Below are 25,440 nucleotides of genomic sequence, written 5' to 3' on the forward strand. Positions count from 1 at the left end.
ACGTAACGGAGAGAGTCACAGGCTGGAATCCAATCGAAGAGATTGAATAGTGGTTAAACGATGCTCAGATTGGATTGAACTATTTTTACTTTAGCTGCAAGATCATTGATTCGGCCTTTCTGAATAATGGATCCAGCACCAACTGAACAATGATTTACGTCATTGCCACTACTCCATTTTCAAAAGGGCAGATTCGTGCTGGAGTAGGGGGCAGAGGAAGGGTTACACTTCCTTGCTCAGATCATGAAAATGAAAAATGAAAATCGCTTATTGTCACGAGTAGGCTTCAATGAAGTTACTGTGAAAAGCCCCTAGTCACCACATTCCGGCGCCTGTCCGAGCAGGCTGGTGCGGGAATCGAACCGTGCTGCTGTCCTGCCTTGGTCTGCTTTAAAAGCCAGCGATTTAGCCCAGTGAGCTAAACCAGCCAAATCCTAATGTATGCGATTGAGCGACGGTGGAGGAGGGTTCTTTTGCCAATGGGCAGGCTGCACACCAGGGTGAGCTAATGGAACACCAGACACCGTTCAAGGCGCATCAAGAGCCAAAGAATGGCCGGTCACCCTCCTCCACCCTCAGAAAGACACTTGAAGCCCTCGAAATGCAATTCCACTCCGCCAACTCAATGGGCCATTTTCGCTCTAACCAGCCTGTCCTTGACTAAATGTGTCCGTACCAGGGCTTTGAGCATCGAAAACCCACACCCCAGCCAATCAGTTCGATTTTTATAGTTTTTAAATTATGTATTAAAATAAATGTATATATATATAAAAAATATAAAATAAAAATATTTGATAAAAAATTCACTTTGATACAGTAGTGCTTTTTTTTGTTGCAAAATTAATCTAAATATTTCTTAGTGCTGACTTTGGATGGAAGCACAATTACACAGTCATGCGCAAGAGAATGACAATTATCCCTCCCTGCGTACCCTGCAGAACTCTTGACCAGAAATGTTCTTCCGTCCCGGCCGCCTTGCTCGCCCGGCGAGTACACCGGCGTTGGCGAGCTGGCCGAAATTGCACGCCCTTCCCCGCCTGACCGCAAAACACGACTGGTCAACGACGCCTCCGACGGGGGTCTCGGAGCCCCCCCCCCTTGACCAGGCTGCGTCGCCAATGGCAGGGGGCAGGGAGTGAGGGCGACGATGATGGCTACATCCCAGACTCCTCCTCGCACTTCTTGCCGAGCGGGTGGTCGATTCCAGAGCTGCTGCCCCACCAAAAAAATGAACTGGAAAGACGCAAACGATCCTCGCGGCTGGAGTCACATCTTGAAGGGAAATTCCTCAATGTATGTTTGGAGGCGGGACACTAAGTGGAATCTCCTGACACGTTCTACCCCGTAGTGGCGGATTATGCTCTTTCTGCATAACTGTTGCAGTTTTGGGATGGGCTGCTTCCGCAAGGGTTTGCGAAAGACAACAGATATATTGCAGTCAAACATGAAGGGTTTTATCTGGGTGCTGTCCACGCAGTACTCCAGGAGCTTCACAATGCAGTCAAAGCAAGCATTATTGAACCAGAAGTGTTCCTTGTCAAACAGGATCCGCATGCTGACCGGCCCCTTGTCGGCCCGGACACTCAGGCTGAACAAGTGGTTGGCTTGAGTACTGTCCCGGACGAGGAAAGTGCCCACGGGCTCCGCAGCCAGCTTGGCGTGAGCCTGGTCCACGGGGAGCGGCCCCCAGTAAAATCCACTCTCGTCCAGGAAGTGCAGGGTCCGGTCGACGATCTGCCGCTCCGTGTTCCGGAACGTCCGGTAGTGCGTGGGCTGATCGGGCTGGAGTCTCGGAGGATCAGGGCGTCGCACATCGGCCAGAGCATCCAGCTGCGAGCTCCCTCCAACCATCTCAGAGAGTCCGCCAACTCCAGAAGGACTCCATCTTTAACCTCCGTCTGGATAAAGGCCCTGCAGAGAGAGGGGGAAAGACAAGTGGTTCAATATAAATTGTGCTTGGAACATTGCCAAATAGGCAGACACCAGATCGACAACGAGACATTTCAAAATGCAGACTGATGGTCCGAGGCCAACACCCTGGCTACAAGAGCAGGTCAGCAGCTGAGAATCCTGCCTCAAGTATCTCAGTAACTCACCCCCCCAAAGACCGTCCACCAGCTACATGGGAAAATAGATTAGCTGATCATTGTCTCATTGATTTGGTAAACATTTTGCTGGATCTTGCTGTGCACATGTTAGCATTTCCCATATTACAACGGTGATGTCAGTTCAAAAATACTGTACTGGCTGTTCAGTGTCATAGATGTTTACAGCATGGAAACAGGCCCTTCGGCCCATCTTGTCCATGCCGCCCAGTTTCTATCACTAAGCTAGTCCCACTTGCCCGCAGTTGGCCCATATCCCCCTATGTAACTACTTTTTAAAGGACAAAATTGTACCTGCCTCTACCACTGCCTCTGGCAGCTCGTTCCAATTGCTCACCAGCTCCGTGTGAAGAAATTTCCCCTCTGGTCTCTTTTCTATCTCTCCCCTCTCACTTTAACCTTTGCCCTCTAATTCTAGACTCCTCCACTTTGACTAGCCAAGGTTAGGAGGGGTTATTGGGTTACAGGGATAGGGTGGAAGTGAGGGACAGGGATAGGGTGGAAGTGAGGGCTTAAGTGGGTCGGTGAAGACTCGATGGGCCAAATGGCCTCCTTCTGCCCTGCATGTTCTATATTTATTTTATAGATCTCTACAAGATCATCCCTAAGCCTCCTACGCTCCAGGGAGAAAAGTCCCAGCCTATCCAGCCTCTCCTTATAACTCAGACCATTAAGTCCTGGTAACATCCTCGTAGTGATGTATCAATATCAGGCCTCTATTTAGAACCATGTAACACGAACCACTGTTACGTCGATAGGATATCAACGTGGCAAAACTAACATCGAGTCCTGCTCATTGCCCGTCCTTCCCGAAGGTGTGCCCAATACTTTTTCCTGAATCAGTCTCTCGCGCCCCCAGTTTTCTCTCAACTTGATTAGGAACAGGAATTAACTTCAACAAACCGCTGGCCTTTGCAAGGTCTCGGGCCCAGTTCCTCCCCTTCCAACCGCGCTCTCCCCCTCTCCAGTTCAGTTACAACATTCATTCCAAGGTCTATCTCAAGGCCCACTGATTGCACGTTTCCCAACGACATCGGCCAGTAAAATGATTCCCCATTCCGGGCTTCCTGAATTTTTAACCTTGTATTCCCCGTTTTTTTCAAAATCTTCACAATGAAGTGCTGCCCAGCTCTTCTTTATGAATCCTTTTGAAAGGGTCCCCGTTTCGGGCAGCACAAGTGGATAGCACTGTGGCTTCACAGCGCCTGGGTCCCAGGTTCGATTCCCCGCTGGGCGACTGTCTGTGAGGAGTCTGCACATTCTCCCCGTGTCTGCGTGGGTTTCCTCCGGGTGCTCCGGTTTCCTCCCACAGTCCAAAGATGTGCAGGTTAGGTGGATTGGCCGTGCTAAATTGCCCTTAGTGACCAAAAAAGGTTTTGGGGGGGGTTATTAGGTTATGGGGATAGGATGGAAATAAGGGCTTAAGTGGGTCAGTGCAGGCTCGATGGGCCGAATGGTCTCCTTCTGCACTGTATGTACTATGCTGTACGTTTTAAATGGAAAACAAGTCCCCCATTCCGCCATTATAACTGAAAAAGATACTTCCTGAATACACCGGTGTTGAGAGATCTTTCTTATTTGAAAATGAAATGAAAAATGAAAATCGCTTTACTGTCACGAGTAGGCTTCAATGAAGTTACTGTGAAAAGCCCCTAGTCACCACATTTCGGCACCTGTCCGGGGAGGCTGGTACGGGAATGAACCGTGCTGCTGGCCTGCTTTAAAAGCCAGCGATTTAGCCTAGTGAGCTAAACCAGCCCCTGACAATATGACCAGAATTGCTCTCTTCAGTCCGATCAACAGAGAAGGTTCACGAGGTTGACCCTGGGTGTGGAGGGATTTTGTCATGAGGGGAAGTTGAGTAGGTTGGGCCTGTCCTCATTGGAGTTTAGAGGAATGAGAGGCGACCTTATTGAGACATACAAGGTTCTCAGGGGGGGTTTGACAGGGTCGATGCTGAGAGGTTGTTTCCCCTTGTGGAAGAGTCCAGGACCAGAGGGCAGAATCTCAGAGCAAAGGGGGTCACCCATTGAAGACAGAGACGAGGAGGAATTTCTTCTCTCGGACGGGAGTGAATCTGTGGAATTCTTTACCGCAGAGAGCTGTAGAGGCTGGGTCGTTAAGTATGTTCAAGGCTGTGGCAAGACGGATTTGAGGGTTATCACATCAGATCAGTCATGATCTCATTGAATGGCACAGCAAACTCGATGGGCTGAATGGCCTTCTTCTGTTCCTACGTCTTATGGTCTTAGGATAGTAAATCTAACAATAAATAAATAAAACAATCTTCATTGTCACAAGTAGGCTTACATTAACACTGCAATGAAGTTACTGTGAAAAGCCCCTAGTCGCCACTTTCCGGCGCCTGTTCGGGTACACGGAGGGAGAATTGAGAATTCTCAGCTGGTACGGGAATTGAACCTGCGCTGCTGTCCTTGTTCTGCATCACAGACCAGCTGTCTAGCCCACTGAGCTAAACCAGCTCCGGGATCCATCTTCACTGCCGCTAGGTCATATGGCACTGTTTAATATATTTCATATGGCTCCAGTTAATATATTTCTTTTGTCCCTTGTGAATAAAAAAATATATATCTCGCCAAATGAAGTATTTAGATGAGCGCTTGAAATGTTATAGAATTTCCAGAGGTCCGACATCAATCTCTGCACCCCACCCTACCCTCCCTCATCGTCCACCCAATCCCCCACAATCCCCCAAATCCCACGTTGAAGCCCCCCCCCCCCTCACGTCCCTCCCAATCCCACATCGAAAAGAGTTGCAGAGGCAGATCCCGATTGTGAATTCATCGGGTCAGCAAAGGAGAAATCAGGACTCCGCCGAATACCCCCCCCCCCTCCACCCTCTTGATCCATTGGAACACAAAACAGGTGACCCCCGGAGCCGCCGATCTGCTCTGGCATCCCGGGGGGGGTGCAGGGGTAGCGCCGGGGCCCTGTGCGTTATACCAAGGTGCAGAATGACAAACACGGAGGCCACTACCAGCCTAGAACAATCTGAAGTGGTTTACCCGGCCACAATATCACAAAGCCGAGGGTTGCCAAAGAGCTGTAATGTAAATAGGCAGCGTGGGGAGCGTGTGGCGGGCGGGTGTGAAATAAACAAGATAAAAGCAAATGATGTCATGTGAAGGTCACCACACGTCATTCAGTATTTCCAAATCCGAACTGATCGACACATTTGGCAAAATTTGTGGGTGTTTCTTGCACATTTCTTGCGCAGCAGTCGCTGGGATCTGGAGGCCGCAGCTCTCTGCGTTCCCTTTGACACTTGTGTTAACGTTCGAAACCCGGACACGGTGAATTTGGGATCTTCGCGGTGCAGAATACCGTCCTTTCCTCGAGGAGTGGGGTGGGCGTCTGTAGTACCCTCAATAACGACACGAGAGAGTGTGGAATGGTAAATGAAGGCTTTGTGGACGGGAGGGGTCCTTTGAAGTCCACGCTTAGTCGCTCAAAGGGCCTCCCCGAGGCCTTTACAAGGCGAGCCTTGTCTGGCCGGTAGAAGCGCGGTTTGCATTCCGCCCAGATCTGGCAAGGCCTGGTCTTGGCCTTGACCTCCTTGGTGGAGTAAGGTAGGTTGCGGGACTTGGTAAAGTGGGCGAGCCGGGTAACCCCCGGGTGACAGAGGTCATCGCGGATAGCCCGCAGGCGATTCTCCTGCGCGTTGGCGCATGTGCCACGGGACAGGGCACCTGGGGGCTCATACCATGACGATACTTGATATCGTACGTGTAGGTGGAGAGTTCAATCCTCCACCTCAAGATTTTATCATTTTTAATTTTGCCCCGTTGTGCGATATCAAACATGAAGGCTACCGACCGTTGGTCAGTAACGAGGGTGAACCTTCTACCGGCTAGGTAGTGCCTCCAGTGCCGCACGGCCTCCACAATGGCTTGTGACTCCTTTTCGACTGCAGAGTGCCGAATCTCGGAGGTGGTGAGGGTCCGGGAGAAGAATGCTACTGGTCTGCCCGCCTGGTTGAGGGTAGCAGCCAGGGCGATGTCTGACGCATCGCTCTCTACCTGGAAAGGGATGGTTTCGTCCACCGCGTGCATAGCAGCCTTGATGATGTCGGCTTGATGCGACTGAAGGCCGACAGGGCCTCAGCCATCAGGGGAAATGTTGTGGTCTTTATGAGTGGGCGGGCTTTGTCCACATATTTGAGGACCCACTGGGCGTAATAGGATAAAAGCCCCAAGCACCGTTTTGAGGTCCTTGAGGCTACGGGGAAGGGGAAATTCCTTAAGGGGTCACATGCGGTCGGGGTCAGGACCTAGGATCCCGTTTTCCACGACGTAGCCGAGGATGGCTAATCGGGTTGTGTGGAAAACACATTTTTCCTTGTTGTAGGTCAGGTTGAGGGCCCCGGGCGGTCTGGAGGAACTTTTCAAGGTTCGCGTCGTGGTCCTGCTGGTCACGGCCGCAGATGGTGACATTGTCCAAGTACGGGTAAGCAGCCCACAGGCCGTACTGATCCACCATTTCGTCCATCACCCTCTGGAAGACGGAGACCCCATTTGTGACGCCGAAGGGGACCCTGAGGAAGTGGAAGAGCCGGTCAGCTACTTCGAAAGCAGTATAGGGGCTGTCTTTCGGTCGGATAGGGAGCTGGTGGTAGGCGGATTTGAGGTCGACAGTAGAGAATTCACGATATTGAGTGATCCGATTGACCCTGCTATGCAGGGAAGGGGGTACGCATCGAGCTGCGTGAAGCAGTTTATGGTCTGGCTGTAGTCCATGACCATCCTTTCTTGTTCCCGGACCGTACTACCACCACTTGTGGTCTCTAGGGGCTGTTGCTAGCCTCGATGACCTCCTCTGCCAGTAAACGCTGGACCTCAGACTTGATAAAAGTCATATCTTGGGCACTGTACCTGGTGGCGACGGGTTACAGTCAGGGGTGAGGTCCGCGAATAGAGAGGGGGGTGCAATTTTCAGTGTTGCAAGGCTGCATACCATGAGGGGGGGAGGGGGCAAGGGTTCGCTGAACTTCAGGGTCAGGCTTCGGTGGCTGCATTGGAAATCCAAGCAGCAGGACGATGCAGAGGTGAGGGAGGATACAGAGCTTGAAATGAGCGTATTCGGTGCCCAGGATCGCGAGATCCACAATAACCCTTGATTTGGACCGAGTGGGACCCGGAGGCGAGGGCTATAATTTGGGACGCGGGAGAGGTGCGCAAGGAGCAGTGCCTTACCGTTTCTGGGTGGATAAAGCTCTCCGTGCTCCTGGAGTCAAAGAGGCAGGGAGTGTCACGCCCGCTGATCTGGACATGATCATGGAATTCTACAGGTGCTTTGGCCGCGATTGGCCGAGGGTGATCGCTCCCAATTGCGGGTAGTCAGAGTCTTCAGCAGAGTAGGATTCACAAAATGGCCGCCGCCGTTGGTCGCACGTGTCGGGTCTAGAAGATGACCGCGGCCAAGATAGCCGCCCCCATGACTTGCACGAGGCCGATGACGCGTCAGAAAGGGGCATGTACGGCCGGTGCGCAGCCGCGTTGCAAGGCCTGCGGGCCTGTGAGCTCGATTTTCGGGCCTGGTGATCTTTTTGTTTCTGGGCCTAGGGCCTGGCCAGGCAGACCCTCGCGAAATGCCCCTTCTTTCCGCAGTCGCTGCAGATGGTGGAGCGGGCTGGGCAGCGTTGACGTGGGTGCTGGCCCTGCCCACAGAAATAGCACAGTATGCCCCCGGTCTGGGGCGGGTCGCCGGGCGGCGCAGGCCCGAGTCTGGGGAAGCCCGAGGGGGGCTCGCAGGGTCCGCGGAGTACTTGCCTAGGTTGTGGCGGGCCACTTCCAGTGAGGTGGCGAGCGTTACCGTGTACTGAAGGTCTTTAGCTCCATTTTCGAGGAGCCGCTGCCTGATGTAGGCCGAACGGATGCCAGACACGAAGGCGTCTCGGATGTGCAGGTTCACGTGGACTTCCCCCGTCACGTCCTGATGGTTGCAGTTCCTGGCGAGCGCGGTGAGCTTTTCCACTAGCGTTTTCATCTAGCGTTTCCCCTGCGCGCTGCCGGCAGGTAGAGAGCAGGTACCGTGCATGTACCTCATTTATGGGTTTGACTCGTAATCGAGTCTCGATTGCCTCGTGGTAAGTGGTCGCCTTCTCGATCATGGCGGAGATTCTGTGGCTCACCTGGGCATGGAGTAGGCGCAGCTTGAGAGGCCCTAGGCCGGGAGTTTCCGAGGATTCCAGGTAGGCCTCGAAGCAGCGGAGCCAGTATTAAAAATGTCTTTGGCCTCCGTGCTTCCAGGTTGAGCCTTTCTGGCTCGAGACCGACGTCCATCCTAACGTAATCTGCTTATTAAATTGCAGCACCCTCAATAACGACACGAGTGTGGAATGGTAAACGAGGGCTTTAATAAGCTGAGTTACCGAGATGTGTGCTTACTGAGTGCCGCCTACAGGGCATCACCTTATATACGGCTCCCTGGTGGGCGGAGTCGGAGGCGGAGTCCCCCAGGGTTCCAAACCCTGTCTTAAAGGGGTATCACCTACATGGTGTTAAGGGTACAGTAACCATTCATCACATCATCATTGTGTTGTAATTTAACGCAAGGCTGACGAAAGCCACGAGGACCCGGGATGGGCCAAGACACAGACAGGACACAGAGGCGAGCAGATGGATAGAATCATGGAATTTACAGTGCAGAACCAGGGGCTGGTTTAGCTCTCTCAGCTAAATCGCTGGCTTATAAAGCCGACCCAGCAGGCCAGCAGCACGATTCGGTTCCCGTACCAGCCTCCCCGGACAGGCGCCGGAATGTGGCGACTAGGGGCTTTTCACAGTAACTTCATTGAAAGCCTACTCGTGACAATAAGTGATTTTCATTTCATTTTTCAGAAGGAAGCCATTCGGCCCATCGAGTCTCCACCAGCCCTTTGAATGAGCACACTACCCAACCCCATACCTAACCCTAACCCCATCCCCACAACCCATTAACCCCACCCAACCCCTTTGGACACCGAGTGCAATTTAGCACGGCTAATCTACCTAACCTGTGCATCTTTGGACTGTGGGAGGAAACCAGAGTACCTGGTGCATGTCAGCAACAAGCCCCCAACCGCCCTCTCCCCTTACCCCCCCCATCCTCCATCAAGGGCAGTAGGGAAGTGATGTATTATCTGTGTTGGGCTAACATCGACTGCAACTGGATGCAGTAAAACGAGAAACAGGCTTCCAGCAGAGGAGATGGTCCAACACTGTTTTATTGAACCTGTTGATTGCTGTACATAATCTGCTGTGGGTTGACACTCTATTAACCTAACTGATAACCTCCTACTGGCTTGACCAGGCTAGCTCTCTCACATGTGATGATATTCACTGGCTTGTGCACTGAGAGTATCTCCTTAGCCGTGTCCTGTGAGAGAGAGAGAGCCTTAATGCCTTGTGGGCTTTATAGTGGTGGTGTCCTGTCTGGTGATTGGTTGTTCTGTGTCGTGTGTGTTCATTGGTTATCCTCTGTGTCAATCGCTGCCTGTCTGCATCGCATGATATACATGAGTGGATATTATGACAGGTAGCACAGTGGTTAGCACAGTTGCTTCACAGCTCCAGAGTCCCAGGTTCGATTCCCGGCTTGGGTCACTGTCTGCGCGGAGTCTGCACGTTGTCCCCGTGTCTGCGTGGGTTTCCTCCGGGTGCTCCGGTTCCCTCCCACAGTCCAAAGACGTGCAGGTTAGGTGGATTGGCCGTGATAAATTGCCTCTTAGTGTCCAAAAAGGTTAGGTGGGGTTACTGGGATAGGGTAGAAGCGTGGGCTTAATAGGGTGCTCTTTCCAAGAGCCGATGCAGACTCGCTGGGCCGAATGGCCTCCTTCTGCACTGTAAATTCTATGAAATGGTCAAACAACCTGCCGACATTCAATGCCTGGCCCTGTGCACCACCTGAACGGCAAGGCCCCAGAAGGTGGAGGGGACCCTAGCTCGATAAAAGCCAGCCAGCAAACTGAACAGATACACAGAAGAGAGGAGCTTCCAAAGACTTGAGCACAGAACCGCTCGCCGTTCCTCATTGTTAAATACATATTTCCCAACGCCGAAGTACGAGCTGAGCAAGGGAGATAGGACTGTGCTCAAGGGGATTAAAACGAGTCTTATCTTATTTTGTTGCTGCACTCGCACATGATCATACCGCCCCGCCCTGACCAGGGGGCTCTGTAGATAGCACGTTCCACCAAAAGCAGTTACGCAATTCAGGAGAATGTGTTTACCCCCTCCCCCCACTGCCCCAAGGCCTCTCCTGGAAAAGCTGTAGGTTCCAAAATATAGCCCTCGATCGAACCATCGCTATTCTTCTTGTGGAGGCTCGCCGCCTTAGTCCAAACGTACCCAGAATTCCGAGCGACAAGAGTTCCTTAAAGCCTCCAGTAGGCCTCGATTGATGTGAGAACATCCTGTGACAAGGACAGCGGCAGAGGCCCCACCCAGCCCGTTCGTCAATATTTATCCCTCAATCACCATCATGAGACATAGATCACCTGCTCATTTATTGTGCGCCATTGAGATGGATCGCACTCCCCCAAGAGACTGTGGGTGCCAGGGTGGGTGGGGCCATTTTTGTAGGGATGCTATTAATACATTTTAATTGGGTAGGGGTGTAATCAACGGATACGAGTCAAAGGCGGGTAAGTACAGTTGTGACGCGGGTCATCCATGATCAGACCTGAACAGCAGAAACATGTGGAAGGGCTGAATGGTCTCTTCCAGTTCTCATTACACACAAGAGTGTGTGGCCATCAAACATGAAGGTGGGGGGTTGGGGGGGGGGGTGGGGGGAGGGGGAGATGTGCAAGTGATATATTCTTACAATAATCTTCTTTATTGTCACAAGTAGGCTTACATTAACACTGCAATGAAGTTACTGTGAAAATCCCCTAGTCGCCACTCTCCGGCGCCTGTTCAGGTACACCGAGGGAGAATTCAGAATGTCCAATTCACCCAACAAGCATGTCTTTCGGGACTTGGGGGAGGAGACCGGAGCACCCGGAGGAACCCACGCAGACACGGGGAGAACGTGCAGACCCCTCACAGGCAGTGACCCAAGCCGGGAATCGAACCTGGCACCCTGGCATTTATTAGAGATATGAAGAGGAGCTTTGTTACACAAAAAGAGAGGGGAAAACGCTGGCAGAGGGTCTGGTCGCGGGTGAGGAAAATTGTGCGCTAGACCTGTTCGAGGGCTCTGGTTTACTGGGCAGAATGCTTCTTTCCAATGAAGAACACAAGGAATTGATGAGTGGCCAATCAGGCCTGATCTGCCACTCAATACCATCATAGCTGACTCCAGTTTCCTGCCCTCTCCCCATATCCATGGACTGTCTCGGTCACAAAGCTGCCCATTTCACCCTTAAATGTATTCAACAATGGAGCGTCCTCTGGAGTAGAGGGTTTCAAATCACAACCCTTTGAGTGAGGGATTTTCTCATCTCAATCTTAAATCCATAGAATCTACAGAATCTCCAGAGTGTAGCAGGCCATTCAGCCCATCGACTCTGCGCCCACCCTCCTGAAAGAATACCCCATCCAGGCTCACGCCCCCGCTCTATCCCCATACCTCGCCTAACCTGCGCATCTTTGGATTGTGGGAGGGAACCGGAGCACCCGACGGGAACCCACGGGGAGAATGTGCAGACTCCACACACAGTCACCCAAGGCTGGAATCAAACCCAGGTCCCTGCGCAGAGTGCTGACCAATGTGCCAACGTGCAGCCCTGATTTAAGCCCACTCTTTGCCTCATGCCCCTTAACCAATCCTCTATCCTCGCTAATATATTACCCCAATTCCAGGCACCCATATTTTGACACATTAGCCTTTTGCGTCGCACTTTATCGAATGTCTGTTTGAAATCCAGGTATATTACATCTACTGGTTCACCATCGTCTACCAATTTACATCCTCAATAAACTCTAATCATTTATCAAACAAGGTTTGCCCTTGGTAAAATCATGTTGATTTGTTCTCATACTATATTTTTCCAAGAACATTGATAAGACTTCCTTAATGAAGAATTGTCGGCAGCATGGTGGCGCAGTGGTTAGCACTGCTGCCCAACAGCATCGAGGTCCCAGGTTCGATCCCAGCTCTGGGTCACTGTCCGTGTGGAGTTTGCACATTCTCCCAGTGTTTGCGTGGGTTTCACCCCCCACAACCCAAAAGATGTGCAGGGTAGGTGGATTGGCCAGGCTAAATTGCCCCTTAATTGGAAAAATGAATTGGGTACTCTAAATTAAAAAATAAATAGATAAATAAATTGCAGCATTTTCCAAATGTGCAAGGTTAGGTAATGAGCCGACAGCTTGTTTTATTTTTTCTTTCTTTCTTGAAAAGCAGTGTTAGATTGGCCAACTTCCAATCTGATGGGACCATTCCCGGATCCAAGGAATTTCGGGAAAAGCATCCAGTAACTCTGTAATGACCTCTTTTACGGTGGAGACTGAGGCCCTGGGGATGTCTCAGGTTTCAGTCCCTCAAGTGTCTCCAATTTTTTCTCTGCTGACATTCATCGTTTTCATTTCCACACTCTATTCTTTGTTCAATGTCTCCGCCCTTTCCTCATACCCCATGTTCATTTCCCCTGTCTCTACTTATTTGAAAAACTTTTACAATCTGTTTTTATATTCCTCACTAGTTTACTCTCCATGGTCCTTTTTTTTTAAAAACTTAAATCAGCTTTATGATGCCCCCAGTTTTCTGAAACATTCCCATCCTCAATCTCTTCACTGTTCTTTGCAATATTATAATCTTCTTTTAATCTAACACTATCATTCACTGCCTTAGGAAGCCATAGATGTACTTTCTGCGATTCTTTGTTTTGTTGAACATTTTGAATTGTTTCTTCAAATGTTTATTTACCACCATATCTGTTAAGTCGATCTACCAAATCAACTTTAGCCAGTTCTTTCCTGAAACCTACGTTGCTCAAGTTGAAGATACGCGTTTGCGATTGGAGTATGACAACATAGAATTCAATGGTATTATGATCACTATTTCCCAGCGAATCTTTTACTACATCATCAATCAACTCTGCCTCATTACACAATACGGACAGCTTTATCCCTGGCCGGTTCCACAACATATTGCTCTGAAAACTGTCAAAAAAAGTCATACAAAGTCATCTGCTAGACCACGCTTGCCAATTTGATTGCCCCAGTCTATAAGATGATTAAAGTTCTCCGCAATTATTCCATTGGTTTTCTTACAATAACTTCTCATTAATGCTCTGTCCAATGGCACCATGACTTATGGGGCCTATAAACTACTCCCAGTGTTTTCTCGCTATTTCGAATTTCCACCCCTACGGATTCAACTTCATGACCTTCAGAGGGCAGATCTTATCTCACTAAAGGCTTTACGTCATCCTTTACTATCAGGGTCATCCCCTCCTTCCTCGTAATTCTCTCCATCTTTCGAGAATATTGTGCACCCTATAGAATATTTATTTCCCACTCTTGAACACTTGGAACCAAATGGCGATTTAATCTAAACTATTTACCTCTATGAACATACAGTGCAGAAAGAGGCCATTCGGCCCATCGAGTCTGCACCAACCCACTTAAGCCCTCACCTCCCCCCCTATCCCCGTAACCCAATAACCCCTCCTAACCTTTTTGGTCACTAACGACAATTTATCATGGTCAATCCACCTAACCCGCACGTCTTTGGACTGTGAGAGGAAACCGGAGCACCCGGAGGAAACCCGGGCAGACACGGGGAGAACGTGCAGATTCCACACAGACAGCCACCGTAGGCCGGTATTGAACCCGGGTCCCTGGCGCTGTGAGGCAGCAGTGCTGACCAGGGCAATAGTGGTGATGTTTTTTTTCTTTTACGACCATCAATGGTTTCATGGTCATCATTGGACTTTTAATTCCAGATGTTTTATTGCATTCAAATTCCACCATCTGCTGAGGTGGGATTCGAACCCGGGTGCCCCAAGCATCAGGCTAGGTCCCTGGATTACAAGTCCAGTGACAATGAGGCAGAGTTAATTAGTAATCAAGTGCATCAAGGGGCAGCTGTGGCTGAAGAACTTGGGCGCTGTTCCCAGTGCCGAGCCTGGTGAAATTAGAAGTAGAACAGTACAGCACAGAACAGGCCCTTCGGCCCTCAATGTTGTGCCGAACAATGATCACCCTACTCAAACCCACGTATCCACCCTATACCCGTAACCCAACAACCCCCCCCTAACCTTTTACTTTTTAGGACACTACGGGCAATTTAGCATGGCCAATCCACCTAACCCGCACATCTTTGGACTGTGGGAGGAAACCGGAGCACCCGGAGGAAACCCACGCACACACGGGGAGGACGTGCAGACTCCGCACAGACAGTGACCCAAGCCGGGAATCGAACCTGGGACCCTGGAGCTGTGAAGCATTTATGCTAACCACCATGCTACCGTGTTGCCCCAAATGGGCCAGTCATTTCTCCCAATCCCAACCTCGTAGCGCACAAGGCAGCAAAAAGTAGTGGATGTTATGTTACTCTTTGGTAATATATCTCGTTACTCTCTGCTTTGTAATCCAGAATGGTCTGATGGTGTGATCTGAAGAACCCAACAATCTTTAACTTAATGTACTGAAAATACTTGTACCGAATGATCTGTTGAGCTGCTTGCAGAAAAATACTTTTCTCTGTACCTCGGTACACGTGACAATAAACAAATCCAATCCAATTTAAAGCAAAACTGAGTTATTGAGTAAAGCTTGATTGAGTAAAGCTTGGTTTTCGTTGGAAAGACGGTGGTTGAGGGGGGAACCTGATTGAGGTCTACAAAATTATGAGAGGTATGGACAGGGTGGACAGCAACAAGCTTTTCCCAAGAGAGGGGGTGTTAGTTACAAGGGGTCACGATTTCAAGGTGAGAGGGGGAAAGTTTAAGGGAGATGTGCGTGGAAAGTTTTTTACGCAGAGGGTGGTGGGTGCCTGGAACGCTTTACCAGCGGAGGTGGTAGAGGCGGGCACGATAGAATCATTTAAGAGGCATCTAGACAGGAATATGAACGGGCGGCAACAGAGGGAAGTAGACCTTGGAAAATAGGAGACAGGTTTAGATAAAGGATCTGGATCGGCGCAGGCTGGGAGGGCCGAAGGGCCTGTTCCTGTGCTGTAATTTTCTTTGTTCTAATATTAAGTTTGCACACTCCACAGAACTATAACTAGTAATCAAGTAATCTATACCGAAGTATTAACTAATTTAAACTATAAATGCCAAACTGTGATCCATCGCTCTTACACTCTACTGTCTAGTCACTCCTGGTTGGAAGAGGCCCAGATCCTCTGAGCTCTCATATTTATAGTGGGATCCAGTGGTGCCCTCTAGTGGTTGCGTTACACTGAGATGCAAGAATTAACCCTTTACTCATCTACATATATACATATGATTACCGTGCAGTCCCAAGTTTCGGAATGAAACTGACATTAGTCCGTTGCACTTGCTCCATGAAAGATTTCCCCCCCAACCCGATTGAGGTTCTCAGTCAGCATTCTAACCTCGTGCTAAACCTGGAGCCAAGAACATTGGCCTGGACCAACATATTCCTCTTCCGAACAATGATGTGGAGATGTCGGCGTTAAGACTGGGGTGAGCACATTAAGAAGTCTTACAACACCAGGTTAAAGTCCAACAGGTTTGTTTCAAATCACTAGCTTTCGAGCGTAGCTCCTTCATCGGACAATTCACCCGAGGAAGGAACGGAGCTCCGAAAGCTAGTGATTCGAAACAAACTTGTTGGACTTTAACCTGGTTGTTGTAAGACGTCTTACTCGTCCGAACAAGATCGGCAAAAGCACGGGAACCCTTCCAGTCCGTAACAACAGAATCAGAAACAAAACCTACCGCCTGATGCGCTCTCGCGATTCGCCCGTGCTTTAGAAACGCAGCCTTATCTAACACGTCTTTTTCTTTTCTACAAAAGCACACAGAAAAACCAAATTCTTCTCTTCCCCCTTGATAAGATCTTCCAGCCGTCAAGCACAAGCTGTCACCACATTCTGCAGACGACAGGAAACTAGTAACTAGTCGCTTGACATCTTAAAGGGACATCATGCCCGCAGTACGCTCCAATCAGTGCCAGATCATCTTGTGCATGGATTCTCGTGTGAATGGCTCCCATAAGCATCCAGCCAAGTAAACCAGTTTTTTTTCAAAAAGCCATGCATCATGTGTCCTGCGCACTCAACTGAAACACTTGGAACTCGCTGGCAGTTGTGAGGGAGAAAGCAATTGCCCAGGCCCTACTGAGGGGCGTGGGCAACACAAACGCAGAGTAGCTCGCCACACAGATCCAGGGGCAGTACATGCCGGGAATCGGAGCTGAAGCTTCTTGACATTGTACCAGCTCCCGGTCTACATAAAACAAAATTCACAGCAGTAAATGCTGCCTCAGGCGAGACGTCAAAAGAGAAGTGGCTCAATTTAACCCCCTCACCATCAGAAATGGTCAGACCAGATCCTGAACGTGCATCTGATGGTAAAATGAACTGCACAGGTCTGGGATTTCACATCTGCTTGCAATCATACTCCCTTTGTGTTTTAAGCATCATTGTCTAATGTCAGGTCTGCCTCTTGCCTGTCTTCACTGCGTTACGGACGGACACACACACACACACACACACACACACACACACACACACACACACACACCTCGGGCGGACGTTTAAATTTAAACACAGTGGCCGCGTTCGCTTTTCTGTTTCATCAACTGTGCAATTTAAACACCAGGCATTACTCACAGTCTCATGATCTGAGCAGGCGGTAAGTGTGAATGGTGAACACGCGGGCAGAAAAGGTGAGCTGTGCCCCCGTGCCAGCGCCGTACGGGTCCGAGTTAGTCTGCGGCGCGGGCACAGTCCCGGCAGACACGCTGCTTTCCCCCCACAGCATGGGCAGCCCACTGTGGCGTTGAACGAGAATCGCACAGCAGTCTGGCACCATGCCAGCTGGATTACTTGACTCTAGGAAGCGCTCGACTGAATTGGCGTGAGTCACACGCTCAGAGCTCCTAGAATAGCAGACAGACCACAACTGTACTGACGACAGAAAGGAGGCGGGGGGGTGGAAGAGTGAGAAATTCCGTTAGCCACAAACTTGGCACGTTGTGCCATGTGTTAATAGGTGGGCACATCGCTGCCCACACTAGCAGTTTGTTTCTTGTAAGTAGCGGATGTTTCTTTTCTAAACATGGGGAGTAATGGACTCCTAAGTTTCGGAATGACAATTTCCCCCTACAGATATTAGTAGACAGGTATACGACAAGTTAATGGCCAGCTAGCTCACTCGGCTAATTCGCTGGCTTTTAAAGCAGACCAAGCAGGCCAGCAGCACGGTTCGATTCCCGTACCAGCCTCCCCGTACAGGCGCCGGAATGTGGCGACTAGGGGCTTTTCACAGTAACTTAATTGAAGCCTACTCGTGACAATAAACGATTTTCATTTCATTTCAAACACTCCCAGTTCGGATTCAGTACAGGTGAACTCTCCCCATTCTGCCAAGATCAGCAAGCTTCATTTCTGGGAAGATTAAATTGAAATAGGAAGAAGCTACGCTAATCGTATTATTATTATTTTTTTTTTAAACTTTCATAGGGCAGCACGGTGGCGCAGTGGGTTAGCCCTGCTGCCTCATGGCGCCGAGGTCCCAGGTTCGATCCCGGCTCTGGGTCACTGTCCGTGTGGAGTTTGCACATTCTCCCCGTGTCTGCGTGGGTTTCGTTCCCACAACCCAAAGATGTGCAGGGTAGGTGGATTGGCCACGCTAAATTGCCCCTTAATTGGAAAAAATGAATTGGGTACTCTAATATTTATTTATTTATTGATTTTTTTTTTTTTTTTTTAATAAACTCTCTCCTGGATCGTCCAGGTCACCATCCCTACTTACTCTCGAGAAAGTGATGGCGAATCACCATCTTGAACGACTGCAGTCCACCTGGTGAGCTGACCATTGCTTGGGAGCACTGTGCACTTTCCGATTCCCACACGGAGGAGAGGGTATGAGAGGCAGTGGAGAGGCAACAGAAAACATTACAGTGGTACTTCCACCCCGACCCCACAGCCCACTACCCCCCTCTCCCGGCGACTCCCCCCTGGCCTTGGCAGAAGATCCTCGGCCAGCAGCACAACTATCAGCAAACTATGGCAATGTTGGACACTTTCCGTACCCCCCCCTCTCTCTCCCTCAGCAGCCATGGGGCCTGTTCCTCTCTCTCTCCCTCAGCAGCCATGGGGCCTGTTCCTCTCTCTCTCCCTCAGCAGCCATGGGGCCTGTTCCTCTCTCTCTCTCCCTCAGCAGCCATGGGGCCTGTTCCTCTCTCTCTCTCAGCAGCCATGGGGCCTGTTCCTCTCGCTCTCCCTCAGCAGCCATGGGGCCTGTTCCTCTCTCTCTCCCTCAGCAGCCATGGGGCCTGTTCCTCTCTCTCTCCCTCAGCAGCCATGGGGTCTGTTCCTCTCTCTCTCCCCCTCAGCAGCCATGCGGCCTGTTCCTCTCTCTCTCCCTCAGCAGCCATGGGGTCTGTTCCTCTCTCTCTCTCCCTCAGCAGCCATGGGGCCTGTTCCTCTCTCTCTCTCAGCAGCCATGGGGCCTGTTCCTCTCTCTCTCTCCCTCAGCAGCCATGGGGCCTGTTCCTCTCTCTCTCTCCCTCAGCAGCCATGGGGCCTGTTCCTCTCTCTCTCCCTCAGCAGCCATGGGGCCTGTTCCTCTCTCTCTCCCTCAGCAGCCATGGGGCCTGTTCCTCTCTCTCTCCCTCAGCAGCCATGGGGCCTGTTCCTCTCTCTCTCCCTCAGCAGCCATGGGGCCTGTTCCTCTCTCTCTCCCTCAGCAGCCATGGGGTCTGTTCCTCTCTCTCTCTCCCTCAGCAGCCATGCGGCCTGTTCCTCTCTCTCTCCCTCAGCAGCCATGGGGCCTGTTCCACGATTTTTAAAAGCACAAGTGAACTGCGCCGTCGGGAACTCGGCCCATGGAGGGGAGAATCCCAGAAACCCTGGAGAATACCGGATCGGGCCCGCTAATGATATTCAAACAGTACGTGCGTTCCGGACCACATTGACGCCGCTGTCGGGGTGGAGAATTACGATTTGGCGTGAAATCAGCGCCCGCCGCGATTTCAGCGTCGGAACCGATTCTCTACCCAATCATTTCCCGGTTCCGCCGTTTGCCGAGTGAGAATCCCGCCCAGGTTGTTTCCACTTTTAGGGGAGATCAAGCCCAGAGACCCTCAATGTAATACATAATCAGCCCATCGCACCACAGGAACTCACCAAGGATCCTTAGGCAGCACCTTCCAAACACATGACCACTGCCATTTGAAACAATGACGGACGTCCCAGGCTGGTGAGTGGGCCGCATGAGAGACCCTCCTTCATCTCAGTAGCCGCAAGAGTGAAATCGGCCCGTTCACTAACCCTGCCCCCCATGAATAAGATTAAATACATTTAATACACGCTGAATATTTCATAATGAGTTAGAGAGAATTCTCAAACATTTATATATTAATAGAACCGTCATCAACTTCAAATGGTCAAAACAAAATAAATATTTACACTTTGGACACCGAGGGAGCGCACAGCTCTCACGGTCAATGTTGTGGGCATTCAGCTCGCTCCTCACTTCACTCGCCCTCGCTTTACGTGCAAATCACTTCAGCCATACCGGCAGGAAAAAAAAACGACACGGACGGAAGTCAGCGGAATGTGGCGACCCCGTGCGTGGGCAACGGTCAACAAAATGTCTTGTAGGCCGCACTCAGAACCCAGATGGGCCGCATGTGGCCCCTGGGCCACAGGTCAGCCACCACTGGTCTAGAGGGACAAGGGCAGCAGGTAGATAGGAATACCACCACCTGGAGATTCCCCCGACTTGGAAATATAGCGGCCGTTCCCTCACTGCCGCTGGGTTAAAGTCCTGGGACTCCCTCCCTAACAGCACTGTGGGTGTATCTACACTTCATGGACTGCAGTGGTCCAAGGCTACAGCTCATCACTACCTTCTCAAGGGGCAATCAGGGACGGGCAGTCAATGCTCGGCTTGGCCAACAATGCCCACGCCTCACGAATGAATGAATGAATGAAACAAAAATCTCAAGGAATAAAATGGCAAATTCACGAGGAATTTCCTTACTCGGAGAATAGTGATGAGATCGTGGAACTCGTTACCCTCGGGAGTGCTGGTATTGAATAATACGGTCAAGATGCATTTGAAGGGAAGTTAGTTAACTATACCAGGAAGAAGGGGATGGAGGGTTATTAGGGGAGGGATTGAACAGGTTGGGCTGTATGACCCATCAGATCGATGAGAGACCCCTTAATCGCGGCCTGCGACTGCCTCAATGCAAGGTTTCCATTCACTGTAACTGTGAATCTAATCGCTCACAACACCACATTGCGACTAATTCATTGCAAATGATGTCTGATTCTAATCCACAATAGCACAGGCTACCCCTCGCCTCCCCCACATTCCCAGCGAGCAATGGAGAGATTGGAGGCCGTGGAACTCGGTGAACCATACTCTCGGTGAACATTGCTCCTCCGTGGTAATGCCGACAAAGCTCAGCCCCAAGGTTTTCTCAACAGGCGTCGCGTAACCTCTGACGACTCCCATCGCTTTAATCCAAATTGTAACGCAACAAATCACACAGCCCCTCTTATGCAACAGGACCTCTGTTTAATCGACATATTGTCCCCCCCACCCCCTCCCCAAGCTCTCCACTCCGCAGCCTGAGGCAATCGGAAACCTGAGGTTTCCGGGGGGGGGGGGGGGGGGGTTAGAATGTGCCAGCAACATCAGCAAGAAATGTTGAACATGTGCACAAGAATTGGAAGGTTGATCAATCTCTGCACTTTCCTTTTCATTCTATGGGATGTGGCTAGGCCCGGCATTCATTGCCCATTCCAAATTGCACTCGAGAAGGTGGGGGTGAGCCGCCTTCTGGAGCCACTGCAGTCCATTTTGTGTACGTACACCCGCTGTGCTGTTAGGGAGTTCCAGGATTTTGACCCAGCCACAGGGAAGGAACGGCCGATATATTTCCAAGTCAGGATGGTTGAGTGACCTCGAGGGGAACCTCCAGGTGGTGGGGGTTCCCAGGTATCTGCTGCTCTTGTCCGTCTAGCGGTCGAGGGTTTGGAGGGTGCCGCCCAAGAATCCTTAGCAAGTTCTTGCAGTGCATCTTGTAGATGGTACACACGGCTGCGACTGTGTATCGGTGGTGGAGGGAGTGAATGTTTGTAGAAGGGAGAACAATCAAGGTGGCTGCTTTGTCCTAGATGGTGTTGAGCTTCAGGTATTGTTGGAGCTGCACTCATCCAGGCAAGTGAAGAATATTCCATTACACTCCTGACTTGTGACTTGTAGATCAGGAGGCGAGTTACTCACTGCAGGATTCCTAGCCTTTGACCTGCTCTGGTAGCCACTGTATTAATATGGTTTGTCCAGTTCAGTTTCTGGTCAATGGTAATCCCCATAGTGGAAGATTCAGCGATGGTAACACCATTGAATGTCAAGGGGTGATGGTTTGATTCTCTCTCATTGAAGATGGTCGTTGTCTGGCACGAATGTTACTTGCCACTTGTCAGCCCAAGCCTGGATATTGTCCAGGTCTACACATGGACTGCTTTAGCATCTGAGGAGTCGTGAATGGTGCTGAACACATCAGCAAACATCCCCACATCGGACTTTATGCTGGAAGAAAAGTAATTGGTGAAGCAGCTAAAGATGGTATCTCCTAGGGCATTACCCTGAGGAACTCCTGAAATGATGTCCTGGGGTTGAAATGACTGACCTCCAACAACCACAAACATCTTCCTTTGTGCCAGGTATGACTCCAACCAGCAGAGTTTTCTCCACCTGATTCCCATTGACTCCAGTTTTGCGAGATGACACACTCGATCAAATGCTGCCTTGGTGTCAAGGGCAGTCACTCTCACCTCTGGCGTTCAGCTCTATTGTCCATGTTTGAACCAAGGCTGTAATGAGGTCAGGAGCCGAGTGTCCCTGGCGGAACCCAAACTGAGCGTCCGTGAGCATGTTATTGCTGAGTAAGTGCTGCTTTGATGACTCCTTCCATCACTTTACTAATGATTCACCCGATGAAGCAACTCTATCCGACATTGAAATTTCCTGACCCGACCAGAACCGTTCGTTTACTTAGAATGAGCAGTTCAACAGGCTCCGTCAAGATAGTGACCAAACAATCACGCCAAGCTGCCGGGGATAATGTACACCAGCAGCAACAGATTCAAGGTTGCAGGGTTTTGCAGTCAATAGTGGCTTTGTGCAGCTTTCATACAATGTAGCTACAAATGGTACAACAAGCTACAGGTTGGAATGTAATCACAGAAAGAGACAGATCATGCCACTTTCAGATCGACAAGGAGGAGCAGTTCTTGCGTCAAACGAGGGTTCAACAAACTTTTCCATTTCATTTACTCTCGGTGCACGTTTCGCTGATACCTCTATTCCTTTTCGCAAAAATGAACTTCATTCATACGGTTAAAGATGGTGCAATGATATCAAAACCATCTACATAGATCATGTGGCACTCCCGAGGCACTTCAATTCTTTAACGCACACACACTTTCTTTTCTCTTTGGGGAAATATATTTCATATTTACTATATACTGGCTGGTTTAGCTCAGCGGGCTGGACGGCTAGTTCGTGATGCGGAGTAAGGCCAACAGCGTGGGTTCAATTCCCCGTACAGGCTGAGTTTAGGGCAGCACGGTAGCATTGTGGATAGCACAATTGCTTCACAGCTCCAGGGTCCCAGGTTCGATTCCGGCTTGGGTCACTGTCTGTGCGGAGTCTGCACGTCCTCCCCGTGTGTGCGTGGGTTTCCTCCGGGTGCTCCGGTTTCCTCCCGCAGTCCAAAGATGTGCAGGTTAGGTGGATTGGCCATGCTACATTGGCCTTAGTGTCCAAAATTGCCCTTAGTGTTGGGTGGGGTTGCTGGGTTAGGGTAGGGTGCTCTTTCCAAGAGCTGGTGCAGACTCGATGGGCTGAATGGCCTCCTTCTGCACTGTAAATTCTATGATTCTATGATTTCAGAGAGGGCAGTTGAGAACTGACCGCATTGCTGTGGGTCTGGAGTCACATGTAGGCCGGACCGGGTAAAGTTGGCAGATTTGGCAGGCAGCACGGTATCATTGTGGATAGCACAATTACATCACAATTAGATCACCCTACTCAAACCCACATATCCACCCTATACCCGTAACCCAACAACCCCCCCCCCCCCCCCCAACCTTACTTTTATTAGGACACTACGGGCAATTTAGCATGGCCAATCCACCTAACCCGCATGTCTTTGGACTGTGGGAGGAAACCGGAGCACCCGGAGGAAACCCACGCACACAGGGGGAGGACGTGCAGACTCCACACAGACAGTGACCCAGCCGGGAATCGAACCTGGGACCCTGGAGCTGTGAAGCATTTATGCTAACCACCATGCTACCCTGCTGCCTCCTTCTGCACTGTAAATTCTATGATAATCATGAAGGCCCCGCCCTCTCACCCTTGCCCCTCGCCTGAGGTGTGGTGATCCTCGGGTTAAATCACCACCAAGTCAGCTCCCCCCCACCCCCCCTCCTAAAAGGGGAAAGCAGCCTGTGGTCATCTGCGACCGTGGTGACTTGACTCACATTGAACGCAAGTCTGTCTCCCCACCTCATCTCCCACCACATCCCCCACCGTCCCCATCCCCTGGCTAGCCTTACGGTCTACGCAACCTTAATTGCCCTCAAGAAGGCGAGGCCTTGGAAATTACAGGAAACTTTGTACTTATGGTTGAAACGCGTGTCGGACTTTTAATTGTTTGTTGGGGTGCCACCCCCAATGAGGGGCCTGGGCACCAATCGGACATTCCTCCCAGATTGGAACGGAAACATTTATAATTGTTCCTGCTGGACGTTCCCACATTTCAATGACACTGGAAAATTTCACACCATTTTTTTTTTTTACCCTCACTTGCTCCAGTTTAATCATTTTCAAGTTCGCACAATGGAAGGGAGAAACACCACAGAAATGCACAAGAGCAGGTCCCATCGATCGGGCACTCTTTCAGACAGCGTAGGATTTGCTCTCGTCATTTATTTATTTATTTAAAATCAACATTTCTGCTTGACCCGCGCGCGATTGGTGAGCTAGCATCTTCGGTTACTCCATTTTCCAAGTCGTCACGAGCTATTTCAGCCTTAATCGTTGCGTGACGCAGACCTTTTTTGTGACCTGCGCCGAACCCTTTGGCGTCCGTCTAGTCTTGCGTCTCGCTTCAACGTTTGCTCTCTCTCATTACCTTTTCCTTTGAGTGATTTCTCTTTGCTAATTTCAGCTTGACCCCAAAGCAGACAAAGCATTGCAGGCCGTCAACAAAATTTTGCAAACTTAGCCTGGCCTGGCAACACTTACATAGATTTACATAGAATTTACAGTGCAGAAGGAGGCCATTCGGCCCATCGAGTCTGCACCGGCCCCTGGAAAGAGCACCCTACCCAAGCCCACACCTCCACCCTATCCCCATAACCCAGTAACCCCACCCAACACTAAGGGCAATTTTGGACACTAAGGGCAATTTATCATGGCCAATCCACCTAACCTGCACATCTTTGGACTGTGGGAGGAAACCGGAGCACCCGGAGGAAACCCACGCACACAGGGGGAGGACGTGCAGACTCCGCACAGACAGTGACCCAAGCCGGAATCGAACCGGGGACCCTGGAGCTGTGAAGCGATTGTGCAATCCACAATGCTACCGTGCTGCCCCACAGCTCGGCAGCACTGGAGCTCAAGAGAGGACTTGACCACTTTTATTTCTCGTGCAAACTTTGCCCCCCCCTCACCGGGGGGGGCGATACCGGGGAGCAGCTTCAGAAATGAGCAAAGAGAAATCAATCGAAGGAAAAAGCAATGAGAGAGAGAACATCCGAGCGAGACGCAAGACAAGACGGACGCCAAAGGGTGGGGCGCAGGTCACAAAAAGGTCACTACCACGCAACGACTAAGCCTGAAATATCTCGTGACGACTTGGAATGTAGGAGTAACCCAAGATACTAGCTCACCGATCACACTCGGCATCGGCACAATGTGGTGATACAACCGAAGGTGTTAAGATGCACAGCCAGAGTCCTGGAATGCACGTCTGTGGAGGTAGCGCTAATACTTTAGAATGCATCAAGGAGGCCAGTGCTGACGCAGCATGGTCCCACAGACCCATAGAACATAGAACATAGAACAGTACAGCACAGAACAGGCCCTTCGGCCCTCAATGTTGCGCCGAGCCATGATCACCCTACTCAAACCCACGTATCCACCCTATACCCGTAACCC

The 25,440-nt window shown here is 50.6% G+C and overlaps 1 protein-coding gene across 3 annotated transcripts in view; it reads right to left on the bottom strand.

Annotated features, from left to right (window-relative positions):
• Window positions 1–337: 337 nt before the first annotated feature.
• The window catches only part of LOC119956521 (suppressor of cytokine signaling 1-like), a 61,311-nt gene continuing 36,208 nt past the window's right edge, over window positions 338–25,440 (bottom strand). The window contains exons 1-2 of one of the 3 annotated variants that reach the window (XM_038783807.1): window positions 16,860–17,128; window positions 338–1,911 (exon numbers count right to left, since the gene is read on the bottom strand). In XM_038783807.1, coding sequence (XP_038639735.1) covers window positions 1,267–1,851 — 585 coding nt within the window. In that variant the 5' untranslated portion in view covers window positions 1,852–1,911; window positions 16,860–17,128 and the 3' untranslated portion in view covers window positions 338–1,266. Of the gene's footprint in view, window positions 1,912–16,859; window positions 17,129–25,440 lie in introns of those variants that run through there. The other 2 variants (XM_038783806.1, XM_038783804.1) reach the window with 2 other exon arrangements.

The sequence above is a fragment of the Scyliorhinus canicula genome, chromosome 23, assembly GCF_902713615.1.
Source record: "Scyliorhinus canicula chromosome 23, sScyCan1.1, whole genome shotgun sequence".
Taxonomy (NCBI): Eukaryota; Metazoa; Chordata; class Chondrichthyes; order Carcharhiniformes; family Scyliorhinidae; genus Scyliorhinus; species Scyliorhinus canicula.